Genomic DNA, 27,375 nt, shown 5'->3' with positions numbered 1-27,375 from the left:
CCAATCAAATATAACGTTATATTTTCTCAAAAAGTAACTGACGTGTATTCCCTATTCGAAACAATATAGCTAAGGGAGAAAACTAAGATTATACCGGAAGTTTCTGAAAATAATTTATGTATGCGCATGGCCATAACGTCACTTTTTAACTGCACGGGACAGCTGAGTGAACAGTTTGTAAGATTAACCAAGAAATTAAAGGTGTGACAGAATGGCAGACAACGATCTGTTAGGAGATTTCCAGTCAGAAAATAACTACCACCAAGAGGATTTCGAGAAAGTGGAGAAAATACCAGAGCAAGATGAAGAAATTTCATCGAGTTATGTCGGTGAGGAGGCAGAGGCTGATCGTTATGATCCCGGGCCCGTCAATACTGATCCAGTTGATAATTTTAATGATTTAGTTAACCTTGGTTCTGCTGGTCAGTCTGCATTTGCTACCAATGACCCTTTTTCTTATCAGCCCCAAGAACCTACAGCACCCCCTAAAGAAGTAGATCAACTTATGTCTGCATTTGAAAACGAGAACACTGAAAGTGAAACGAAAATAGAACCCCAACAAGAAGTGCCCAAGCTTCCCAAGACAGGTAATAGTTTATTTGAAATGCGCTCTTGTTTTCAAAAGATTTTTCAAACATATGTTAAGATATACTCATTCTGGTAATTTTGTTACGGTTTGTCAAGACTCCAGTTGCAGTGATACAATTTGCGAGTCGGACTCTTCACGCTTTTTGTGTTTAAAATTAATTTATTTCATGTATACATATTTTTAGTCTTTATCATGTATATTAATACTGTGCATTATTTCATATAATGATTTATGACCAATTGCTTCAGGGCAATTCAGGTCACAAATTGTAGTTCAGTCTAAAACATGCTAAAATAGAGTATGTGCCCTTGAAATTTTGTGTCTTAAAAAAATTTCTATGGAGAACACTTTTTTAAACATAAAAGCTCATCATACAGATCAAAGATGTTGCCTTCTTGGCTGCTTCATTTGTGAACATCGACCAGTTGATCAAATAGTATATTTCTTCAGTTTTGTCACTTTTGTGAGCCTTGGACAGAAACATCTGTGAATAATTGTGTTACATGTTCATGGACTGAAACCCAGAAAGGTTAAAAATTTTCTAATGCAATACATTTAATGCAAGCTGAAAATTGTCCTTATAAAACATAGTGACAAAGTAAATTTTGAAACCATATACAATGTAGTATACTACACAGTAACATGTTTATAAATGAATTAAAACTGATCTTAGACATGTTACAGACGGGGTTGTAAAAATGGAAAAGCAAATGCAGTTGGACCAAAGATCCTGTTGAGTGCATTAACATAGGGAAACCATAAAGAGTGCTTAGGCTATAGCGCATGGACATAACTATTTATAACCTTGTCAGTTGTTTTGACTTGCTTCTTTGCTGTTAGAGAAAATTTGGGCTTTGCTTTCTGTTTAATTTCTTAATTTAACCTCTGACTGGACATGGGTATCGGGATCGTTCGCCCTGATTACATGCTCGCCCTAGGTTCGTTCGCACTGAGTTTGTTCGCCCTGGCAATCCGTTCGCCCTATTTTCATTTATGATATGTATATGTTACATGGGCTTACATTAATGAAAGAAATATATATTTATATTATATTAAAATTTATGTATATCTATTAAAAGTTAAATACAGAATATTAATTAAATAAAATTCTTGGCTGCATTGTTGCACTTTACTTTATAATTACTTTTAATTACTGTTGATTGAATTTTGATTGCTGATTAGGTATAATTTGAAATCTTTGATATCACTGATTGGTATATGAATTGTCTTTGATGGATTAATAATGAAAATAACATTTTTCTCAAATAAAATAGTCGGCTTGGATGGGTAAAAAATTTCCTAGAACGTAATTACATACAGGTACTAACTTAGTTCTCAATACCTTGAAGTCACAATATCTTGTAGTCCTGAAATTTACAGGAACTTATAACCTAGTAGCAGCTAGCTGTAGACAACATAATACATCGAAAATATTCGGCGAAATTGTAGACTGACTTCAACATATTCAATTAAATACACACAACACAACGCTATAATAAAAAATAAAAATCAGGGCGAACGGTCTCAGGGCGAAATGGAACTAGGACGAACAGTAACTAGGGTGAACCGAGATCAGGGCGGACGGACCCGCATTCCTGGACATGTACATTTCAGCCCCTATTGGCTACAATAATTTTTTGAAAAAAACCCAGTAATTTTATAAAACATTTAGTAAAAAATCTTAAGTAGTGAAGATTTATGTCCAAGCACTGTAGTTGTCCATTTGGCTATAGCTAGCTACAATGTACTTCTAGTTTTTAGTGTGTGTGTTAAACTGACACTGCACTGGGTCTTTCTTTGTGTAAAAATCCTTACTAATAAATTTAAAGTAGTATGGACTGGAGTGTGTGCTCTGCTCAACATAAACAGTCAACATAGTATTATACATATGGCTATGCACAGTGTATCTTCAATTTGAATACTATTTAACACAACATTTGTTCAAAACTAGTTCCAATTGTTTAAAAAATTTGGATACCCTGGCAATGAATGAGAATATTTGTTTTTAGATGATATTTTTTTAGTCCTAGGTACAATGTTTGCCAATGAAATGAGGTCGTGAAGGTGGTATCTTGATCTTGAATTATTGCAATTACTGAATTTTTAGAAAATATGCATTTACAAATGTATCAAGTTATCTAATCATTACAAAATCCCTTAGAAAGAGACTTTTTGTGGGTAAAATAATTTCATCTACTCCAAATCCATAAAGGATGCCTTTTGGCTTTACAGAAATCTTAGCTTTTTTCTTCCAATTGGAAAATTCTTCCCTAGCTAATATTAAGCGTTCTATTTCTCATCTTTAATGTTTGCATTTCACGTCATGAATTACCTTTTATTCATTTGATACTTGTGTTTGGTGTGTGTGTGTTTTATCAGCTCATGAAATTGATTTAAAGTATTTATAATGCATTTATTTAGTCTTTATAAAGATCATTTAACCTGTTACAAACTTTGATAAAATTTTAAATATTATTAGCAATGGAAGTTTAATAATCAGAATTTGTTTCTCTATTTTAAATTTATATACAATTTTTTTTATTGTTAAATACATGTAAAAGATAATATAATTGTAGCACAAGTTTTTCTGTTTACAGATATTAAAATAATGTGTGCACTTGTACATATACGAATATCAAATAGTCACAAGTAATAGCACATCATTTATATTTTCTTTTTCAGAATCAGTAAAGCAAAGCACAAGTCCACCTGCAGGTAACAACTTTGATATTTTTGTTTTCTTACTTTTATTTATATAATGAACCCATACATTCTATATTTTTTTTACAAAAGTTAATTTCCTACTATTTCTGTAATATGTACATGTATTACAATTCTGATAGGCAATTAAATAAAAAATCAAATATTGCTAATATTCAATAACTTTACTTGGATTCAAATGAAACCCCTTTAGTAAATGGGTCCCACACTTACAGTCATATGTTTTAAACAAGCCCATGAGAACCACTTTTGCAGAATACTTGAGTGTTACATGTACATGTATATTTTTCTGTGAGTGTTTTTCACCTTCTTCCAGACCTGTATTGTAAAATATTGAGTATCAACCTTAAAATCATGACATCAACTTTTGATACATGTCAATTATATTTTCAGAAACTGCATCATGGTTAAAAAATGTAGATCCAAGAGGTAAGTGTTACTATAAATAACTTTCTTTTGATTAGTTTGATATTTGATTAGACAAGACGAACATTATCTGTTTAAGGTTGCCCAAATTACCCTGAATTTAGTATCTACCCTTTTCAATTCCATCTTCAGGACAGATACTTATGTACCATCTAAAATAAGGTTATTTCAAAATCACTTCCTCACAGAACTAATATTTTTGAAAGAAAAATCATATTAAAACCTTAAACAGGTATATTTGAAATCATACTAATATTCATTACTTTTACTACAAAATTTGAATGAATGCAACTTTTGATAATAAAGTGACATGTAATATGCAAGCTTATTTTCACACCAGTTCACAATAACTAAACAATTGTTTGTTTATATGGTAGACTCGACCTAATCGTCTAATTGGATCAATATATAGGGTAATGGGATATTTTTTGCTGAGTATCCGATTTGTTGGATTTTTACTGTACCCTTAAATAAGGCATACTCTGTAACATGTATTATGTAAATATCAACTTCACTGAGCAGTCTGCACAAAAAAATCTTTTTTAACTTCCAGTCCTAAATCCACTTTTCTAACATTTTTCTTATGTATTCAAGGTAGATTTTTCCTCAATCCATGAACATTGGTACCCATGTTACTGATGAAGAAAGTAATTCCTTAGTTCAATACCTAGGTGATAGTCCGTAAAATTAACATCAGAAGTCACGTCAGTAAAGTTTACATCAGACCTTGAAGGCAAAAATCATGCTCAAAACATGAAATCCAGCAATTTGATTGGTTGATTTTCGACTCTTTGAGTACAAAAATCATGCTCGAAAGTTTTGACCATGAGGCCAGACCATAGAGTTTAACACTATCTTACAGTCTCAGAGTTTCAGTTACATAATGAAACAATATCCATCATGCCAAAACATACATCCATGTTTTTATAAATTAATAAAACAGTCTGCACCAAAAACTTTTTCAATTACTAGTCTGAAGACCAATATTCTGACATTTTTCTTATTGGTTCAAACAAAGTTTTTCAAAAACTTACTAGTCCGGGACATCGAACTAGGGGCTAACTGTGCAGACTAAAAAATAAAGGTCAGAGCTCAAATTCAAATTAAATGGAAGCCCTCAACAGACATTTAATCATTTTATCATATTTTGGTGCCTCAAATTAAAATTGATATCTGTATCAGCCCTGGTGACATTTAGGACCTTCAACCTCAATATTTGAAAAAGGATTAAATTGCTATGATACAGTTAATGTCTAAAAGTGGTGCTCTGTAGATTTGATCACCAGTTTTTCAAAGAACTGACATAATTTTGGTATTGTGCAATAGAAATAATAGCTGGGAAACTTGGAAATCCTCTGTAAGGTCTGTGAATAAAGGTTTCAGTGGAGTCTCAGTTTAACTTTGTCAATCTGTCTGTATGTGACACAGTGAATGTCTGTGTATCTTTGTATTACATATTACAATGTATGTCAGCAATTGCTTCTTACCAGTTGATTTCATGCTGAGACAGGTCTTAAGATCCCTGCTTTTCTTCTGAATGTTTGAGTATCTGCTAAATGTATCCACCACAAGTTCCAAACATTGTTGTTTATATAAGAATGCCCATTTCAAAGCATAGTACCCATAGCATATTACCCATATAGTCATATTCTTAAGATCTTGTCAAGACATTAAGCAATTTACAGCTGAATTATGGAAAGAGAGTTGTCTTAAAAATGTAAAGACTAAAATTTGACATTGAGACATATAGATGTCTTATTTTTTGTTGGGATGCTGTCTTATATATGAAAATTGTATACCATCCTGAAAGAAACTAAGATATTGTTAATTTGAAATGAGCAAAACATGTTTCATTGGAAGTATATATAAATTAGGATTTTGTTCTGAAACTGCTGGGATAAAAATAATGTACTAAGTATTATGTACTTTTGTTGATGTCTTTTTATATAGTTTATTGAAAAGGGTTGGATATTTAAAGTTCATATGAATGGGGAAACCAGTCTTTTCTATTGGTATTTAATTTCACGGCATTAGTGAAATGTGAAATCAACCAAATTAGTAATCAATTGGTATATATGTAATTGTATTGTATGCAAGTCTGAAAAAGTAAATTGTAGAAAAAGATTAAATGTATATGAAAAGTTAAACATGTAATCATGTATATTCATTGAAAAAGGTTTGATGTTAACCATGTTAACTAAGATCATGAAGATAGCTGCTGATTTTGTTTTTAAATATTGGTTTGTTTGTGTGATTCAAAATGGGTCATAATTAAGGATCATTATCACAATGGATTTTGCTTAAAATCAATATAGTTTTTAACAATCCAGAAATTTCTAAAAATGAGACAAATTTGTGGAATCGAAATTGAGGTTGACTCAAATTTATAATGCTTCTGTAGACCAAAGTCATGATGAATCCTCATTTGATCATAGGACAATAATCTGGTTTACTTCTCCTGGGTTGTAGGGTATTATTTCGCTGTATTTAAGGTTCAAACCCTATTAGAATCTGACATAGTTTAGTACATATCATCACTAAGCATGCTAAGGGAAGTATGAGTAATGTTATAATTAACAGGATCATGATTAGAACAGCATACCACAGTTTTTACAAGTCCATATTGATTGTTTTATCATTGATATTGATTGTTTTATCGTTGTAATGGTTATAATTCCATCATAAATATTCAATACACTGGTTAACACCAGTCTCCCGAGTCAGTAGGTCTGATTTTATTATCTTTATCATCTCAAGATAAGGAATGGATGTCTTGGAAATGTTGGAAGGAGTATGGTACTATTATATCCATCTGCCAAGTCAATAGACAAATTCAGAATCTAAATATTAGAATTCAAAATGACATTTTATGGAATACATTTTTTTTATTCAGAACAATGTAGCCTTCAAAATATACAAGAGTTTTGTGGAATAATCAAAGAGGAAATTTAAAAGCTTCCAGTGATTTTATCGATGTAATTTGGCGATTTTAATAATGATTGAAGTCAATGTTATTATTAAGCTGAAATATTTATGAAATTTGTATAAAATGAGGGATAAAAACCTTATAAATGTAAAGTATATATGTCAGATATATCTCTCCAGCTTTCTGTCTGTAAAAGAAAGGTCTTCAATATTACTTGTGTGGAAACGACAGATGACTTTTAAGAACTTTTCCAAATAAACAGCTGACACAAGAAAATCCTATTGTGTGAAAATTTTTGATTAGATATGCAAAATTATACATTATACAGATTATTTTACAAAGGAAAAGTTTTTTTTTTTTTTCTTCATTTGTTTATTTTTTATGCCCCACCTACGATAGTAGAGGGGCATTATGTTTTCTGGTCTGTGCCTCTGTTCGTCCGTTCGTTCGTCCGACTTCAGGTTAAAGTTTTTGGTCAAGGTAGTTTTTGATGAAGTTGAAGTCCAATCCACTTGAAACTTGGTACACATGTTCCCCATGATATGATCTTTCTAATTTTAATGCCAAATTATAGTTTTGACCCCAATTTCATGGTCAACTGAACATAGAAAATGAAAGTGCGAAGTTCAGGTTAAAGTTTTGGGTCAAGGTAGTTTTTGATGAAGTTAAAGTCACAACTACTTGAAACTTAGTACACATATTCCCTATGATATGATCTTTCTAATTTTAATTCCAAATTAAAGTTTTGACCCCAATTTCACTGAACATGGAAAATTATAGTGCGAGTGGGGCATCCGTGTACTATGGACACATTCTTGTTTCTTCTTGTTTTCTTATGTTTTTTTAAGTTTTCTCTAATTTCCAACCATCAGTTGTGATATGGTCTTAATGTGACTAAATTTACTCTCTCTGGTTAAATTAAAACATTACATGTATATCAGTGTTATAGGAAAAAATGAAAAGTCACCTTGCCTTCATGTCTCGTTATTATAGACATATGTTTTAATGGTTGGGTATAAAGAAAAAAAAATCCTAATTTACATATAATAGCATTATATTCTAGTTAGAATGATTACTAGTAGAATTTTGTGTTGTTTTTATTAACCTTCTTTATTTGACAATTATTTAAACACCAGACGATGAAGAAGACACTTATTTTGCCTCCGACCATAAAGTTACCACAATTGAGGAAGAACCTGAGCATAAAGTTTGTAAGTTCGGCATGTGTAGTCCAAACTAAAATGGCATCCATTATACATGTAGGCTGCAAGTACTCTGCATGATTGTCATGAATAATAGCAGATAATGTCCAGGCTTTCCTAAATAGGCTATTTTACTCCCAAAAGAAGACCTACTTTCACTTTGAAAATATAGGTAATATATACTTATCAGGCTTGTAATGTACACTACATACAAGGTGGTTTATTCAAAAGTCTTCTTGTGAATGTTGGGGGATTCTCTGTAATTGAAGTCATCCTGTGTATATGGTTGCCAAGTACTTTCCAACCAGAGTATACTTTTTTAAAATTCATTAAAAACCCAACATGTCTAACACACAAAAAATGGAAAAATGAGCAAGAGGGATTTGAAATAAACATCTTTGGGATAACTACCCAATGTTGTTCATATTCATGCTTTTAATGAGGCTTTTTGTATGCAATATTTGCTTGTGGTTTGCATTTTTCAATTTTTCAATTTTGTACTATTTGAACTGGTTAAGTATTGTTATTTAAAAGCTGGATAATTTTTAGATTGAAAAATTAGTTAGACAAGATAAGCCTTATTCCTTGCATATTGTGTGAAGAAGTCTATGAGCATACATTTAGTAATTTACTGGCCCACCATGACCTTTCATATTTGCATTAATGCCATTATGGTTTGGGTCACATACTTTTTTTTTTTAAATTATTATACATTTTTGGTTACGCTTGCTTTGTTACACATTTTGTATTTTTTTTGTTATTTCATTTTTTCTTTTATTTTAATGTTCTTTTTCATATTATTTCTTTATATTACAATAAAATGAATCATTTAAAAAAAAATATGTACTTTGGACAGTACTTGTATTTAAGACAAGAAAAGGTAGGGGTCATCAATGAATTACTAGATTTTCTCGCTCAGACTTCATTATAATGAATAATATATGTATTAACTTGTTTGGAAAAAAAAACCATAATCCCTTCAGTTTGTCAAATAGTTTTGTTATGGTAAAAAAAAGGATTTGTTGATAAGTATAAGCTGTCAGATGTGCAAAGTGATTACCATTGACTTATTTTGTGTGCATATATTTTTTATTTCAAATAAATTCTAAAAACTTGCTATGAAGTAAATCTAACCTTTTAAGTATAGTACAAGGAATGAAGTGATGGTATATGCATGCCCAGGGGACCCTAGACATGCAAATTTTATGTCTTGTTTCTTGCTATTCACTGAAAAAATACCAAAAATATTTTTGGATCTTGTGTCAACCCAGGTATAACATGACAAGTTTACAGATTCGCTTCATGGTACATATGTTAAATGGATTTACAAGGCTTCCACCTTTCTACATGATATGCATGCATACATTACATGCCCTTCAAAAATTTAAATATATGTATACATAACTTTTATTTTAATTGATGTAAAAATTGCAATTTGAAAGCCCTTTCTTGACATTTTTGTTAAAGTATTTATTACATGAAAGAAGAGATACACATACATTAAAATGCAATTGATCATGTATTTCTGCTTTTACGAGAAAATAGTTGGTGTTTAAGACATTTGAATACACAGTCAGGTAAAAGCTCAGGATGAGGTTAAGCTATGGTTACCTATAATAAAAAAAAATGACATGTGCACTGAATGGAAGCAGATCTTGACAAACAAATAAATTGAGTCCTCTCTCACTATAGGACATCAGCTTTTTAATGAGTCTCATCGTTCAGATCTAACCTTCTGCAACAAAAACACTTGTTGTTAAGCTTGATGAACCTTGGTATACTAGATAGGTCATGATAATTAGATTGGAATTCTATAATTTAATCAGAAAAAAGTAACTATCTATTAATTATTTATCACATAGCTGTGCAGTGATGTGTTAAACAGCTACTTTTTATGTTTCCAGTATTTATTCATGCATGAAGTTCACGCAGTAACCTTCAAAATGGAATGGTTAGGTCACACATTTGTATTGTTGTCCACTGAAGTCCAAATGGGATCTGACTTGAAAATAATAAAGGAGGCTCAATTTTCCGGAAATTACCGAACATACATTTACCTTCCTTTTTCAGTGGCAATGAAGTTTAATCACTTATTCCACGTTGCAAAATCTACCCGTTATTGTATTTATTGTTATTAAGTTCTTATCCAGAACATGCATGAAATATTTTCTACGGGAGTCGAGCAAAGACCAATCAATAAATCAATCTTTCTAAGGGAAAATAATGAAGAAATGTTCAATTGATGTACCATGGTGACAAAGATATACACATAGCATATCTTTGTTTACGTAAAATTATTTTGAAGATCATTTTAATTTGCACCTTACAATACCTTAAGTTTACATTGTACAATACCCAAAGTTTACACCTAAGTAGACTCCTAAGTTTACACCTTACAATACCCCAAGTTTACACCTGTAGTAATCACACTGAGAAATTATTATTTCCTACATCAGAATAAACTGTATAACATCTGTTTTTTGGTAGTCGTTAAGAAGTGAATTATCTATGTAATAACATGATTAGGGAGTTTGTCAGTACAGACTAGATGTAAATGTTTGCATTACTGCAAAATCTAATTATTGCATTATTGATACATTTTTGAAAAAATGAAGATTCCAGACATGTGGTATCAAAGCAAAAAAAATATTTCTATTGAATACAATAACCCAGACATTTTGTAATAGTACATATTCCTGTTTCTGGGATTATCAATAACAAAATTAAACCCTCCAGGAGTTCTCTAAAACCAAAGAATTGTATATTACAAATCCTTGGTAAAACTGATTAATTTCAAAAGGATTAGCAATGGCAGTTGTGAAATCACAATTTATGTGTAAGATTTGCATGACTCCTGAATCATAGATGTATAACATTTCTATAATGATAAAGAAGTAGACTGAAACAACAGTACACAAACTATTGACAAATCGTAGATTACAGTAACTGAGTCATTGACGAGGTGATTGATTTTACATTTATTGTGATTACAGATCAATAAAATCTTGATCACCTTTGGATCACCTGTAGGAATGCATGTTATCAATGGAATGCAATGCATGATAAGGTGAAAAGAAAGCTTTGAATGCAGCCTGGTTAATCTTTAGAATTTAGAGAAAAAATGTAACATGTATAATCAATAAGAGATGCAGCTTGAATGCAGACATAAATATGTACTATATAAAACGCAGTGTTGATCATTGATTTTGTCAACTTTGGTTGTGGTTAGGATTTTTTAGGTCTTGCTGCATTATACAACTGCAGTTGTTTAATCCTTTATCCGAGTCACATATTTACAGAAATTAGAGAAAAAGGCCATATTATAGATTGAAAATATCACTTGTCACTAAAAACATACTTGCATAAGTTCATGCACAAAAGAACATCTTTAGGATATATATATATATATATGATATCACTGTTTTACATACCTTTTTATAGGGGTGTGGGTCTTTAATGATGGATATAGTTGTATGGTCAATACATAAAAATATGATTGACCACAATTTATATCCGAATGATATCACAAATTTTGTAGACATTGTTAAGGATTTGTAATGAACAAAATCTTTCGTAAACGTAAACCTGGTAAATAACTATTGTGTTTGCATTTATTCATTTGCTTTATTTTGATAGATGTAAAAATTTGTTAATATTGAACTCGTGGGTTTATGAGACTCGATCTCTTATTCAGAATCAGGGGATTCAAGGATTTGTAGATAATATGTTTGGAATAATTGTAATTATAGCTTACATGTTATCAATATTTATTAATTATTCATAGGAGTGTTCATCTAAAAATTGAAATGATATTAGATATATGGTCCCCCTAGATTAATCAAGGCTAAACTGTGGGTACTCTATTTTTTTCGATGATCAATTTCATCATTACATGTAAATATTCATTGGAATTGAAATTAAATGAAAGTATCCAGTTTTTATTGTGTGTTTTTTTTTTCAAACTTTAATCAATATTAGGGTGGGCCTAGCTTCATAAGTCAATATTTTATTTTAATTAACCACCATTATTGGCAGCCTTTTTGCAGATTAGGGTTGAGTGTTCAGCATTTTTTATCCTACCATATTTCTTATATGAACCTGTCCCAAGAAAGAATCCTGTAATTCAGTGTGTTGGGTTTTTTTTTGCTGGATTTGACAGTTTTTTGTATGAATTAGGTTGTTGGTTTCGTCTTTTGAATTATAGCACATTTTGTCATACACTCACAAAATCTTATCCCACACAATATACATGTAAGTCCAAAAGTAATTTGCTTCAAATATAGTGGAATGAAAGCTGTTGTCCTTGTTAGTTTATGTAATGCGTCACATGTACCTATGAAATATATCCTTAATGTGAAAATATGTTATGAAATCATAGTGTAATGATTAAATATATACAATGTAAGTGTCCGGCTTATCCAGGGTCCTTAATTGGAACAATGAAAGTCTTATTCCTTACTACACTATTCTTCAAAAAATTACATTGGTGCACTTGTGCTGTGTGGAATAGGGATAACTTATAGATGACTTGTTCAGTATTGATGGTTAAATGAATTATGATCTGTCATTTAGCTTAATTGATTGTCAAGTTAAAATATTGATTTTTGTCTACCAACAACAATGAAATTCCAGTGCAGAAGGATGGATTCTGCATCACAATTGTTAACTTGATTGGTGGGGACAAGGGTATACCAAAAGTATAGTTTGGTATAGAAATATTATACTATATATACTAAAAAGTCCAGTTCTACATTCAGTCAAAACCAACTTGAAGTTCTGTTAGAACTTTACTATAAATGATTGATGATGGTGAAGTTTGCTTGATACAGTCAGCTGTGTAAATTTATTAAATTTAGATCATTAACCCAATCCATTTAATAATTTTCTATCCACCACTTACAAAGTTTTTTTACACCAAGATGGCTTAAAATGTCCTTGAATATCCTGCATTTATCATGCTTTAATAAAATATGTTAGAATTGTTGAAAGACTAGCCGAAATCTGTCCTTTTGCAAAAACTATAATATCTTGATACAAATTAGATGCATCCTTTTGGTTTGGCCCTCTGGTGCGTGTGTTTTACATATACTGATTGACTGGTGCAGTGAGAAGCATCAATAGACTACCAAAAAAAGTATATTATATTTTTGTTAAACAGGTTTCTTCATGCATAATACACCTGATCATGCTGAGATAATAAACAAATAGCATTGAATATTTAATTATGCATATATACATGTATCTATTCTTTCTGTATTCAAGGACTATTATTAGATCGATTACAACTTAACATATAAAGTCAAAAAGTAGTGGCATCTGGTTCAAAAACAAGGTTGAGACAGTAGAAGGTTAAACATGCTATTAAGGTAGCACAATACAAAGATTTTTCATCCCCAATCAGACATCTTTAAACTGATGTAATTCATTTCATCCTTCTTTATATTTCATAACTGAGGTACCAAAAGAAAGAAGAAAGATTAATCTTTCAAATTGTGATAATTTCATTATGACATAATTATGACATAATCAATTATTATGTAATTAGTTGCTATATTGTGATGTCCATACTTGAATGAATTTAGCTTCTTTGTTATTCATAGCATCCCAAAATATTTTATAGATTCTTGCACAACACAGTTTGACCTCCAAAACTATGTCTCATATTTTTCCTATTGTATTTCATTCTCTCATAAATCTTCAATGAAGTTTGCAACATCAATTCATAAGAGATCACTAAATTCAATGTGGTATAAAATTTGTTCTATTGATCTTTTTGGAAATCTGAGACACAGTTTTGGAGGTCAAGCTGTGTTGTACAAGAATCTATAAAATATTTTGGGATGCTATGAAGAACAAAGAAGCTAAATTCATTCAAGTGTGGACATCACAATATAGCAACTAATTACATAATAATTGATTATGTAATAATTATGTCATAATGAAATTATCACAATTTGAAAGATTAATCTTTCTTCTTTCTTTTGGTACCTCAGTTATGAAATATAAAGAAGGATGAAATGAATTACATCAGTTTAAAGTTGTCTGATTGGGAGTGAACAAATCTTTGTATTGTGCTACCTTAATCATGTACTTAACTTAAAGTATACTGTTATTGGCTTATCATACATGGGACGCATCTATAAAAAGTTATATTCTAAAAACATCATGTTTAATTGTGTAAATTATTTGTTGTGAGAGAAAGTAAGAATAAACACCTCCAAAACCCCAACCAACCCCTTTTAATATATCCTACAATATTTCTATTTATGTTATGAAATGAAATGCCATAGAGTTTAAACCTTTGAAATAAGGGGGCAAGAACAAGAGAAATGGATACCAGCCAAAATAAATTTGGTCTTTGAAACAACAAAAACTTTTAACTAGAACAAAACACCAATTTATAAAATTATGATTTTCTTCTCATATCCCAGTTTTACTAATTTAGATTTTGCAGTTTGCTTCACATTTTTGATGCCAAATGCACAACAGTTCAAGCACTTTTGAAAATAGATAGATTTATGTTGCCTCATTTTAGTTTCAGCATCTTCAATGTGATATTGCTTTGCTGGGGTGTCATTTTCTTGCCAGGCTTAATTTTACAATTAAAATTACTGAATTTTATCCTCGTAAATAGAAGTTAAATAAAACATACTATTTTAATTTCAGTATTGGAGCTGATCTATTGGAGAGATTTAAAGAAGACCGGGATAGTGTTTGGGTCTATGTTATTTATATTGCTGTCTCTGGCTATATTCTCAGTACTCAGTGTGTTAGCTTACCTGTCACTAGCTGTCCTGTCAGTCACGTTAAGTTTTAGGATTTATAAGAATGTTTTGGCGGCAGTGCAGAAATCGGGAGATGCTCATCCATTCAAGTAAGATTTTATACTTTTATGGACTTTATGGAGGTTTGGGATTTGAAAATAGTTTGAATCATTTGTTACTGAAAAATGTCAAGGATTGCCAGTTTCCCTTACAAATATAAAAAAAAGAAGATGTGCTATGATTGCCAATGAGACAACTCTCCAAAAGAGACAAAAATGATACAGAAATTAACAACTATAGGCCATTGTACGGCCTGTAGTTTAGTGGTACTCTCAAGGGATTCAGGCTTTCTCCACCAATGAAAACTGGCAAGGATGATATAACCTAGATTGCTGAAAGTAGGGTTAAACACCAACACTCAATCAACATTACTGCATCTTCACTGGAATAACCAATAAATACATGACCCTACACAAAAAAAATAGTAAATTCATGAGGCAGTCCACAGTTTGTTAACCTATAAAAGTGGGAGTGAAGAATTATTATAGTTACATGATGTAGCATATTAATCTAATGTAATAAAAATTCATAATATCTAATAAAATTTGTAGGTCCTTATATTTGTATAAAGTAACATTCGTTTATAGTGGAAAATTGTTTTAACGTTGAATAAGCTACAATTAAAAATTGCTTGCTAGTCCCTCTCTGTGATTATTATTAGACAACTCTGGTTAATTTCCCAATCAATCTATCACGAAAGGGAGATAAATAATTTGACTTCCATTTATAGTCTTTTTCTAAAATGATGAACGGTTCTTTATATTGGTATGTAATCATTTTAAACGTTTCAAATTTATGAAATTATATTCGTACATCAATGTTTTTGACACCAATAACAAAAACTGAAATATATTGAATTGATACATTTTGTAATTATTCAAAATTATATCAGAAACCTATACTTAATTATAAATTCTAACATGACGTCCTTCAAACGCTCTGAGTACACACCCGTGGTAAAATATGAATATATTGCCAGTGCTGTTCCGATTGTACTCCCACGTCATATGCTTTTTAATGAATGAGATACCCGACGTCGTAGAACAATGACGTTAGAATGTAAGCATTTTACGGGAAAATACACGCTTGTGAATCCGAACATCATCACAAGGAAACATACACAAATGATGCTAAAATGTGGCAAAAGCCCTTTATTGTACATCATATAAGACATATAAATAAATTATCATTCAAATTCATCCAAAACTGTCTAAATACATTATTTTAAATAGTTTAAGCATGTCACTAATGCAGTTTGCTCCGTTCTTTTACACTAGTTTATTAGTGCGTTCATTTATGGGAACGGCAAATATTTGCCTACACCTAGAGTGCTTCGATCCAAAAGAATTGCCGTATGTGTCCTATCAGAATCGAAATAATTCATGGGGGCTTGAATATATCTAGATTTTACCACGGGTTGTCCCTTTATGCCGATATTTTACCCCTCGCTATCGCTCAGGGGTAAAATATTTGTCATAAAGGGCCAACCCGTGGTAAAATCACGATATATTCAAGCCCCCATGAATTATTTCTTAAATAATGAACATGTTAAAGGGAGACAATACTCTCATATCTTTTTTCGAATCACCTCATAATACAAAGGAATGTCACTCTTGCATACAAATGGCACATCAATATAATTAATTAACTCTGCATTCGTGCTCAACCTTCAATGAAGATTCTAAATTATAAATATAACCAAAAGTTGTTAATCTATAGGATAGTGAAGACTAATGAAAGCTAACCCACTGTAAAAAGTATTTCTTTAAAATTTAAAACTTCCTCAAAAAAATGCTCGAGCCACTTGAGCTCATAATTAACGTTTTTATACGAACGCAAAATTTGAAAAAGTTTTCGTCGTATATTGCTATCACGTTGGCGTCGTCGTCTGCGTCGTCGTCGTCCGAATACTTTTAGTTTTCGCACTCTCACTTTAGTAAAAGTGAATGGAAATCTATGAAATTTTAACACAAGGTTTATGACCACAAATGGAAGGTTGGTATTGATTTTGGGAGTTTTGGTCCCAACATTTTAGGAATTAGGGGCCAAAAAGGGCCCAAATAAGCATTTTCTTGGTTTTCCCACTATAACTTTAGTTTAAGTGAATAGAAATCTATGAAATTTTGACACAAGGTTTATGACCACAAAAGAACGGTTGGGATTGATTTTGGGAGTTTTGGTTTCAACAGTTTAGGAATTAGGGGCCAAAAAAGGGCCCAAATAAGCATTATTCTTGGTTTTCGCACAATAACTTTAGTTTAAGTAAATAGAAATCAATGAAATTTAAACACAATGTTAATGACTACAAAAGGAAGGTTGGTATTGATTTTGGGAGTTTAGGTCCCAACAGTTTAGGAATTAGGGGCCAAAAAGGGACCCAAATAAGCATTTTTCTTGGTTTTCGCACCATAATGTTAGTATAAGTAAATAGAAATCTATGAAATTTAAACACAAGGTTTATGACCATAAAAGGAAGGTTGGTATTGATTTTGGGAGTTTTGGTCCCAACAGAATAAGGGGCCCAAAGGGTCCAAAATTAAACTTTGTTTGATTTCATCAAAATTGAATAATTGGGGTTCTTTGATATGCCGAATCTAACTGTCATGACTGTGTATGTAGATTCTTAACTTTTGGTCCCGTTTTCAAATTGGTCTACATTAAGGTCCAAAGGGTCCAAAATTAAACTTAGTTTGATTTTGACAAAAAATGAATCTGTTAGGTTCTTTGATATGCTGAATCTAAAAATGTACTTAGATTCTTGATTATTGGCCCAGTTTTCAAGTTGGTCCAAATCGGGGTCCAAAATTAAACTTTGTTTGATTTCATCAAAAATTGAATAAATGGGGTTCTTTGATATACCAAATCTAACTGTGTATGTAGATTCTTCATTTTTGGTCCTGTTTTCAAATTGGTCTACACTAAAGTCCAAAGGGTCCAAAATTAAACTTAGTCTGATTTTAACAAAAATTGAAATCTTGGGGTTCTTTGATATGCTGAATCCAAAAATGTACTTAGATTTTTTTATTATGGGCCCAGTTTTCAAGTTGGTCCAAATCAGGATCTAAAATTATTATATTAAGTATTGTGCAATAGCAAGTCTTTTCAATTGCACAGTATTGCGCAATGGCAAGAAATATCTAATTGCACAATATTGTGAAATAGCAATTTTTTTTTTAATTAGAGTTATCTTTCTTTGTCCAGAATAGTAAGCAAGAAATATCTAATTGCAAAATATTGTGCAATAGCAAGATTTTTTTTTAATTGGAGTTATCTTTCTTTGTCCAGAATCAACTTAAATCTTTGTTATATACAATATACAATGTATATTCACTTTTTACTACCAACTGATAAATTAAAATAATCTTTACCATTCAGTGATAACAAGCAGTTTTTTTACATCTTAATATTTATGATGTATTTAAATGAGTAGTTATTGTTGCAAACTCCATTAGAAATTTTAATTGAGATTAGTTTTGGAATAAGGGAAAGGGGGATGTGATTAAAAAAATTGGGTTCAATTTTTCTCATTTGAAATTTCATAAATAAAAAAAGAAAATTTCTTCAAACATTTTTTTGAGAGGATTAATATTCAACAGCATAGGGAATTGCTCTAAGAGAAAACAAAAATTTTAAGTTCATTAGAACACATTCATTCTGTGTCAGAAACCTATGCTGTGTCAACTATTTAATCACAATCCAAATTTAGAGCTGAATCCAGCTTGAATGTTGTGTCCATACTTGCCCCAACCATTCAGGGTTCAACCTCTGCGGTCGTATAAAGCTACGCCCTGCGGAGCATCTGGTTACACAATATTTTAATAAAATAGTTCAAGATTATTTGCTTCTCAAAGTGTAAGACGCAATAAGAATCGTATGCTTGCATCATCTTACCCAAATACAGATTTAAGTCCTGAACATTTCGACATTTGTTTGTCTATTTTAATCAAAACGGGTTTAAACAAATCACAAGTACATGTTAAGATCTGACTAAATACCTATATCCCGATATCGTCAGGTAAATATGCTACATGATGGTGTTATATCCATGAGACAGCAACCCAACAAAAAAAATAACCAAAACACAGGGCCATATAAATGTATTTACACAATTACATACTTGAAAAAGCTGTATACTTTATACTCAGAAACCAACAAAGCAAAAGCTTTAAGCACTAGTTCTACAAAGAACCAAAGTTTATCACAAGACAACACTGATGAGGATTTTGTCATCTTTCAAAAAAAGATGCAACTTTTGTACCTCAGATAATGAGATTATGTATAGTTTGATACAGGAGTATCACAATAGTTTTACTTAGATCAGTTTAATATGTATTCAATATATAATTGTAGAGCCTTGTTGGATCTGAACATTGATTTACCTGAGGATAAAGCACAAATGGCTCTGAAGAACATCTGTAAACATATTAATTGTACTGTTAGAGAGCTCAGAAGATTGTTCCTTATTGAGGATCTCGTAGATTCTATGAAGGTAAAAATGAATAGAAAAAATGAAAAATGAATAGTAAATTTAACATTTAACAAACAACAATTAACAGAACAAAGAAGTTTTTTCAAAGTATAGAATTTCAAATTTATAGAATACTATTGAAATTTCAGTATCTGATTACATACTTTTGGCTAGTTTTTATACGACCGCAAAATTTGAAAAATTTTTCGTCGTATATTGCTATCACGTTGGCGTCGGCGTCGTCGTCCGTCGTCCGAATACTTTTAGTTTTCGCACTCTAACTTTAGTAAAAGTGAATGGAAATCTATGAAATTTTAACACAAGGTTTATGACCACAAAAGGAAGGTTGGTATTGATTTTGGGAGTTTTGGTCCCAACATTTTAGGAATTAGGGGCCAAAAAGGGCCCAAATAAGCATTTTCTTGGTTTTCGCACTATAACTTTAGTTTAAGTGAATAGAAATCTATGAAATTCTGACACAAGGTTTATGACCACAAAAGGAAGGTTGGGATTGATTTTGGGGGTTTTGGTTCCAACAGTTTAGGAATTAAGGGCCAAAAAAGGGCCCAAATAAGCATTATTCTTGGTTTTTGCACCATAACTTTAGTATAAGTAAATAGAAATCTATGAAATTTAAACACAAGGTTTATGACCATAAAAGGAAGGTTGGGTTTGATTTTGGGAGTTTTGGTCCTAACAGTTTAGGAATAAGGGGCCCAAAGGGTCCAAAATTGAACTTTGTGTGATTTCATCAAAAATTGAATAATTGGGGTTCTTTGATATGCCGAATCTAACTATGTATGTAGATTCTTAATTTTTGGTCCCGTTTTCAAATTGGTCTACATTGAGGTCCAAAGGGTCCAAAATTAAACTTAGTTTGATTTTAACAAAAATTGAATCCTTGGGGTTCTTTGATATGCTGAATTTAAAAATGTACTTAGATTTTTAATTATTGGCCTAGTTTTCAAGTTGGTCCAAATGGGGGTCCAAAATTAAACTTTGTTTTATTTCTTCAAAAATTGAATAAATGGGTTCTTTGATATGCCAAATCTAACTGTGTATGTAGATTCTTAATTTTTGGTCCAGTTTTCAAATTGGTCTACATTAAGGTCCAAAGGGTCCAAATTAAACTAAGTTTGATTTTAACAAAAATTAAATTCTTGGGCTTATTTGATATGCTTTATCTAAATATGTACTTTGATTTTTGATTATGGGCCCAGTTTTCAAGTTGGTCCAAATCAGGATTCCATATCAAGTATTGTGCAATAGCAAGAAATTTTCAATTGCACAGTATTGCACAATAGCAAGAAATATCTAATTGCACAATATTGTGCAATAGCAATTAATTTTCAATTGGAGTTATCTTTCTTTGTATAGAATAGTAGTTGATAATATATGTTGGAAATTTGCCAGACATGACTATGATGTCATTTTCTATTTTTATTTGCCAATAACTTTATGTAAATAACTTCATTGGAAATTTGCCAATATAAAATGTTGCTGATGAAGCTTTTTTTCCTTATCTTATCTAAAATGTTTTAGATAATGTATGTTGGAAATTTGCCAGACATGACTATGATGTCATTTTCTATTTTTATTTGCCAATAACTTTATGTAAATAACTTCATTGGAAATTTGCCAATATAAAATGTTGCTGATGAAGTTTTTTTTATTGTTTTATACAATAAACAATGTATATTCACTTTTACTACCAACCAATCTTTACCATTCAGTGATAACAAGCACTTTATTTTACATTTTAATATTTTATGATGTATTTAAAAGAGTAGTTATTGTTGCAAACTCCATTAGAAATTTGAATTGATATCAGTTTTGGAAAAAGGGAAACGGGGATGTGAAAAAAGGGGGGGGGGTTAAATTTTTCTCATTTCAGATTTCATAAATAAAAAGAAAATTTCTTCAAACATTTTTTTGAGAGGAATAATATTCAACAGCATAGTCAATTGCTCAAAGGCAAAAAAAAACTTTTAAGTTCATTAGACCACATTCATTCTGTGTCAGAAACCTATGCTGTGTCAACTATTTAATTTTAGATTTAAATAAGAAGAAATCTTTAATTGATTTGTAAAATCTTGACATTTGTTTTGTGTAAAAAAAACCATGTAATGTCAAAAATTTGATCACAATCCAAATTCAGAGCTGTATCACGCTTGAATGTTTTGTCCATACTTGCCCCAACTGTTCAGGGTTCGACCTCTGCGGTCGTATAAAGCTGCGCCCTGCGGAGCACCTGGTTCTTTCTCTTGTCCTCAAACTAAGCTTGAAGGAGTTTCTATTTAACAGATGTTATAAGAAACCTGACTTCACATGGGACATTTCTTCACTCATTAATGAAGAAGAAAGAAAAGTCGTACATCTTAGATCAGGCAATGACCTGTGTTAAAATGTACAGACCATTATTGAATAGGACCATTCCATGGACTGAGCACAAAATCCTAAAAATATTTTTTAATAAATGTCAGCTCATTTTGTCAGGGAGAGATTTTCCCATATTTGGCTAGAACATTGTTTTCCCTATTGTAGTCAGTCATTTTTCATTATTTACGAACATTATTAGCTTTTATTTAAGATAGTTTAAAAGGGGAGATAACATTTGTACAATTGTATGAAAATCATAAGTATTAAATCATGTGCATACAGATCATTTGTACAATTGTATGAAAATCATAAGTATTAAATCATGTGCATACAGATCATTTGTACAATTGTATGAAAATCATAAGTATTAAATCATGTGCATACAGATCATTTGTACAATTGTATGAAAATCATAAGTATTAAATCATGTGCATACAGATTGGCTAGATGTCTTTTTAATTTTATTGTGTGTTAGAGTTATTTCCCCTTATTCATTGATATTTAAACTAAGTATATATTATATATTTTCAGTTTGCACTGCTGTTATGGGTGTTGACTTACATTGGATCTTGGTTTAATGGAATGACTCTCATCATTATGGGTTAGTACACTCATAATTTATTGATAAAGATAATTCTGGTTTCTACTGTTAAAATATAAAAAAAGAAGATGTGGTATGATTGCCAATGAGACAACTCTCCACAAGAGACCAACATAACACAGAAATTAACAACTATATGTTACAGTACCGTCTTCAACAATGAGCAAAACTCATACCGCATAGTCAGCTTTAAAAGGCACTAAAATTAGAATGTAAAACAATTAAAACGAGAAAACTAATGGCCTAATTTATGTACAAAAATTGAACAAAAAACAAATATGTTACACATAAACAAACGACAACCACTGAATAACAGGCTCCTGACTTGGAACAGGCACATACATACATAATATTTATTAAGTTTCTTTAGAGAGGAAAAAAATAAGTTACTCTGAAAAAAATGCTTTAAAAAATAGATGTCTGATCCATAAATTGAAGGATTGTTTCCTTACCCTATTTGTAACATTTTAACTAAATGAGAATTTGCATGGGTAATGGTTTATGCATAGCAAAACTTATAGATTGTAAGCCATTTAAAAAGGGAGCAATATTTCAGACTTGCAACTTATTCAGTATTGCTTGAAAAATGAAACTATAAAACTCATTAGTAACATGTTTAATGTATACTTTTTCTATATTGCAGGTTTGGTAGCTATATTTACTCTACCTAAAGTCTATGAAACATACAAGGTAAACTTTATATACAGATTTTTAAAAATTCACTTGGATCATTTGAGAAATAATTATTAAAGTGTTTTGTGTTTAACAAAATAATTTGCTTATAAGGTTGTATGCAGAATTACAAAAAAAAAATCATGTATTTCTAGAAAAGAATATTTGTTTCTTAAAGCAATTATTTCATACATATTCAAGAAACTTACCTGATGAAACAGCTTAACAAAAGTCAATCATGTTGATAAATACAGTTGATATAATTTTGACTTCTGTCATATTAAAATTTGTAAGACTAATTAAATCTTAAATAAGTCCTATGTGCATAGTTGGTTGTATTCTTTAAAACATATAGTCTTGCATGTTCTGAATTGCAAATATACATATATACATGTACTAATTAAAAGGTAATCCATGAATTTGAATGTTAAACAAAGTTCAAACCTTATAAAAGCTTATATGCAGACTTTGTCAAGACCAAGAAATGAAGTATCCTCAGAAATGAAGTATCCTCAAGAAATGGAAGTTTTCCTTAATGAGCAAAAATAGGTACCCATGTTAAGATATTCCATTAATGGACATGGCCTTAAGTTCTGAGTAAGATCACAAAATAATGATACAAGATTATATATATATTTTTTGTTGACAGGTACAAATAGATAATTATGTGTCAATGGCTTGTGACCAAGTCTGTAAAGTTAAAGCTCAGTAAGTATTGATTATTCAAGTCTTCACCATAAACTTTTCAATCCACAAGAATTCAAAATTAGTTAACATTAGTAAAGAATAACATCACCATACATTACAAGATGATCATCCAAAGATAACTAATTGTGTTCTAAAGTCTGTTGATATACCAAAAAACTAGTCCTGGAAAAGGTTGAGAAACACTGTGCAAGACGCTGAAAGAAAGTCAAAAGGGGGGGGGGGGGACAATGTTATCTAAAAGGAAGGAGTAAAAACACTTTGCAAGACACAAAAAGAAAATCATTTTGAATACAAATGGTAAAAAAATACCAAAGTTTTAAGGAAAACAGTAATAGATCATTTTTTTGGAAAAAACAGTATTAATAAGTAGTAATTTAACTAATAGTATATTTCATTTTATTTCAGAGTCGTAGCTAAGTTACCTTTCCTGAAGAAGAAAGAAAAAGCACAATAAAGCCATGAAGAATAATTAGTAGACAAGAAATACACCATATATAAAATAAAGATGACTGTGTCCTCTGATTGTGTATAAACTGAGAGCCAGAAAGTGACATATTTATTTTACATCACGCTTTGTACCAGTATTAGTCATTGTATCTTAAATGATTGAAATGTTTTTTCAGACTGCAGGACACATAATATTCCATCTTGAAAGAATTTTTTGCTATCAGCTGACGTAAATATGCAAAAAAAATATGTTTGAATTTAAAAAAATAAAAATAATAAACAACTTTGAGAGGAGTATTGTAGAATTTTAAAAATTTCATAGTACATTTTTTGTAAGCTTCATTATAAAGTAAAATGTGTTTTGTGTGTTGTACTTATTTATTCATTGTCCTAAATGTTGATCATAATTCTTAAATATTACCTTGTAAAATATTTTTTCTTTCCTGTCTTGTGATTTTTTTCTGTATAAAAGTTTTTAGTCTATATGTTTCCATTCAATTAGAAATATATGTAAAACACCGCAACCTCAAAAATAAATATTCTTCTCATCCACATGCAGATATTTTGTGGTAAATACTCTATTTTGTGGCATGATGTCAAAATTGGAACAGAAAAATTTGTTCTCTTTAAAAATTGTTGAAGATTTTCAATTGTCCATTTGAATGATTCACTATGGAATTTCTATAAGTTAAATAAATAAAAGTATATATAACAGGTTATAAATCAAAAGTGCTATTCACCAAAAACACAAAAACAATACCACCAGAAGCAGATTTTAATAAAAAATACTTTTTTATTGAACAAAAACTATTAATTTGAAAATTAAACAAATTTCATTAAAAATAAAGAGGAATAAGTCAATTCCATTTACCAAAATAATCACATGCCATGCTACCAAATTGGGCGTTTTTAATTAACAAGTTTTTACAGTACCGTCCTGCTGTATTAAATACCATAAAAGAATGTATTTGATACAAACATACACCTAAAAAATCTGAAGGGATTTAATAACAAGATGTTCTGTTATTTATTTGTTAATATATAGCCATATGAACATAAATACCATACCACAGCATAATTATTTAAGGTAGACCTGTTCATATGAAAATTTTTGAATAATTTATTTTAGACTTTCAAACGCTTGAAAGATTTCATAGCTTTTAGCAAGTGGTGTAGAATTTTGTGGTTATAAAATAAATGTAATATAAGCTAGATATGTGAAAATAAATTTGGCAAGTTTACACTTTGGAAGAGTGAAAATTTAAAAAGATGGCTATTTGAAATATCCCTAGATTTTCAAGTACATCATAAAATGCTTCATTAAGTGCTGTAGAATAGTATGGAATGGAACACCTTTCCTTTGTATAATTACAAAGTAATATATGAATTAGACCTCACATTCGTAGCAAGATAGTCCGTCACTGTCTCATAGTTATGGTAACAATGCTGTAGATTAGTAAACATTGTAAAATATGTTTGAAATACACTGTATATATACATTTCAGTCTTTCTACTTGATGTTTTGTAATACTCTGTTTTTATTGCCTTGTTATGTATATATAGATGTGTGCAAGTCATCCTGTTAAACCAATTTGTTCAAGTTTTTAGTTTGAAACAGTCGATATTTGTACTATGGAGTTAAAGAATTCGTTTTGAAGGCTGTGATCTGTGAAAATTATAACCTTTGTTCAGTGCCATTGGAACAAATGAAGAAAGTTACAGACTTGCTGAGTGGAAAGTTAGATAAGACTATTTTAAGGCAATTCAATAATTAAGGTTATATGGTTTTGTGTACTATTTGGAGATTGATAATTAGAACAATAATTTTATCTTGCACATATTCAAGATCATTCTGGTTAAAAGCAAACTTCTTAGCGCTCCCACTTTTTGATATGTTGCATGACTTATAAATAAATGAAAGCAAATGGGAGGTTTGAATTTATTCAGACTGATTCTAGTTGGGAGAAGGTAAATTTAACTGGTCAATTTAAGCAAGCAAGTGCTTTTTGCATGATTTAAAACAATGCATGTAATTTTTGGATGGTAATATCTCATTGAAGTATATTTGGAGAAGGGAAATTTATAGAGATAGAAACATAATATTGCATTCACATCCAAGTCCATGTACACTTCATTAATGCAGATATCTGACTGGGCTATCACCTTGAGGAGTGGTGGAAGTTACTGATCTCTTTTGTTTTATACCATCATTGTTTCTTTTATTATATTCTCTAGTGTTTTCTTGTTCTAATGTTGACATTCATTGAAAACATAAGAATTGACTGAAATAAACACATTTGAATAAGTTGACCACATCTAGTATTTTATCAGGGTTTGTGTTTGTTTTGCTCAGTTTGCTGTGATCATTGTGGACTTGGTTTCATTCATCTTCGCTAGCCAAGGGTTACGATCCACTCCCGAGAGAGCGGGAGTGGATCGTAACCCTTGGCTAGCGAAGATGGGTTTCATTAAAAATTACCTAATTGTATCATCTATATTACATCTCATTTTTATTGCACGAACAAAGTACAAAATAGGATTTATTATTTTTTGTTGGGTGCTGAATTTTATAAGAATGATTGAACCGATAACGTTAAGTGCTCTTTTATTTAATTAATATATATGAATCTTTAGGTTTGTATAAATAAAATGATCAAAACCAAGAAATCATTGAAATCTTTACTTAAATCCACAAAAAAATGGTGCCAATGAAAATAAGAGAATCTATAGTATTTGATAAGATTGTAAACTCATTTTGTTTATTTCCCGCCCACATTCACAGTACTTAAACCTGCATTACTGTAGTAGACAGAAAGCATGTACCTGGCAAGTAAAGAATGAGAAAGAGGTATTCATTAGACTGATGAGAGACATGGGTTTTATAATCTTAAAATATTTGGATCTGGATTATTCTGATATTTTGTTAAAATTTTATTTTGATTTTTCTGCCATGACGAGATAATGTCTTCCCAGAATAATTTAGTTGGAGTTAGCGGGATGTTTATGAACATTAAGTATACTATACAGTTAGGTGTATCTAATATATTTATATATAAAGTGTAAAGCTTTGTACTGTTTTGTAGTTTTCAATGTAAAAGTGTAAAAAATTTTAAATATTTATTTATTCAACATGTTCTGATTCGTTCTAAACAGTTAACATACTCTTTTGAAAGATAGAAATATTTCAAATTTCTCCTGATTCTGTTGGTAGATATTTTCTCTTTCTGGTCAATTGGCACTCATGCTTCCTCCACCAATAAGAACTGATGACCACAAAATGCTAATAGTTCTGATAGTGGCGTTAAACTCCAACGATTGACCAATCTTTTTTTCTGCATAATGATTGATAGTTGTATTATTGACAATCTTCCTGTGTTTTCCATTTACCAGTGATCAAATAACTTTTTGAAAC

General features: G+C 30.6%; 1 protein-coding gene across 4 annotated transcripts; it reads left to right on the top strand.

The window, feature by feature from the left end:
- The first annotated feature begins 116 nt into the window (after window positions 1-116).
- Window positions 117-26,233, top strand: LOC139514163 (reticulon-1-A-like). 4 transcript variants are annotated; one of them, XM_071302951.1, is made up of 10 exons: window positions 117-587; window positions 3,272-3,304; window positions 3,704-3,739; window positions 7,799-7,873; window positions 14,531-14,738; window positions 19,039-19,177; window positions 22,067-22,136; window positions 22,780-22,826; window positions 23,458-23,516; window positions 23,922-24,794. In XM_071302951.1, exons 1-10 carry the CDS (start codon window positions 212-214, stop codon window positions 23,968-23,970), a joined length of 1,092 nt encoding a protein of 363 aa, XP_071159052.1. In that variant the 5' UTR covers window positions 117-211; the 3' UTR covers window positions 23,971-24,794. The 4 variants fall into 4 exon arrangements, with proteins under 4 accessions (XP_071159052.1, XP_071159053.1, XP_071159054.1 ...); XM_071302953.1 differs by having other exon boundaries at window positions 123-329; XM_071302952.1 differs by lacking the exon at window positions 7,799-7,873.
- The last annotated feature ends 1,142 nt before the right edge of the window (window positions 26,234-27,375 follow it).

The sequence above is a fragment of the Mytilus edulis genome, chromosome 3 (assembly GCF_963676685.1).
Source record: "Mytilus edulis chromosome 3, xbMytEdul2.2, whole genome shotgun sequence".
In the NCBI taxonomy this organism is placed as follows: Eukaryota; Metazoa; Mollusca; class Bivalvia; order Mytilida; family Mytilidae; genus Mytilus; species Mytilus edulis.
The sequence above is the reverse complement of the archived record's forward strand: the minus strand, read 5'-3'. Positions and strand labels throughout refer to the sequence as shown.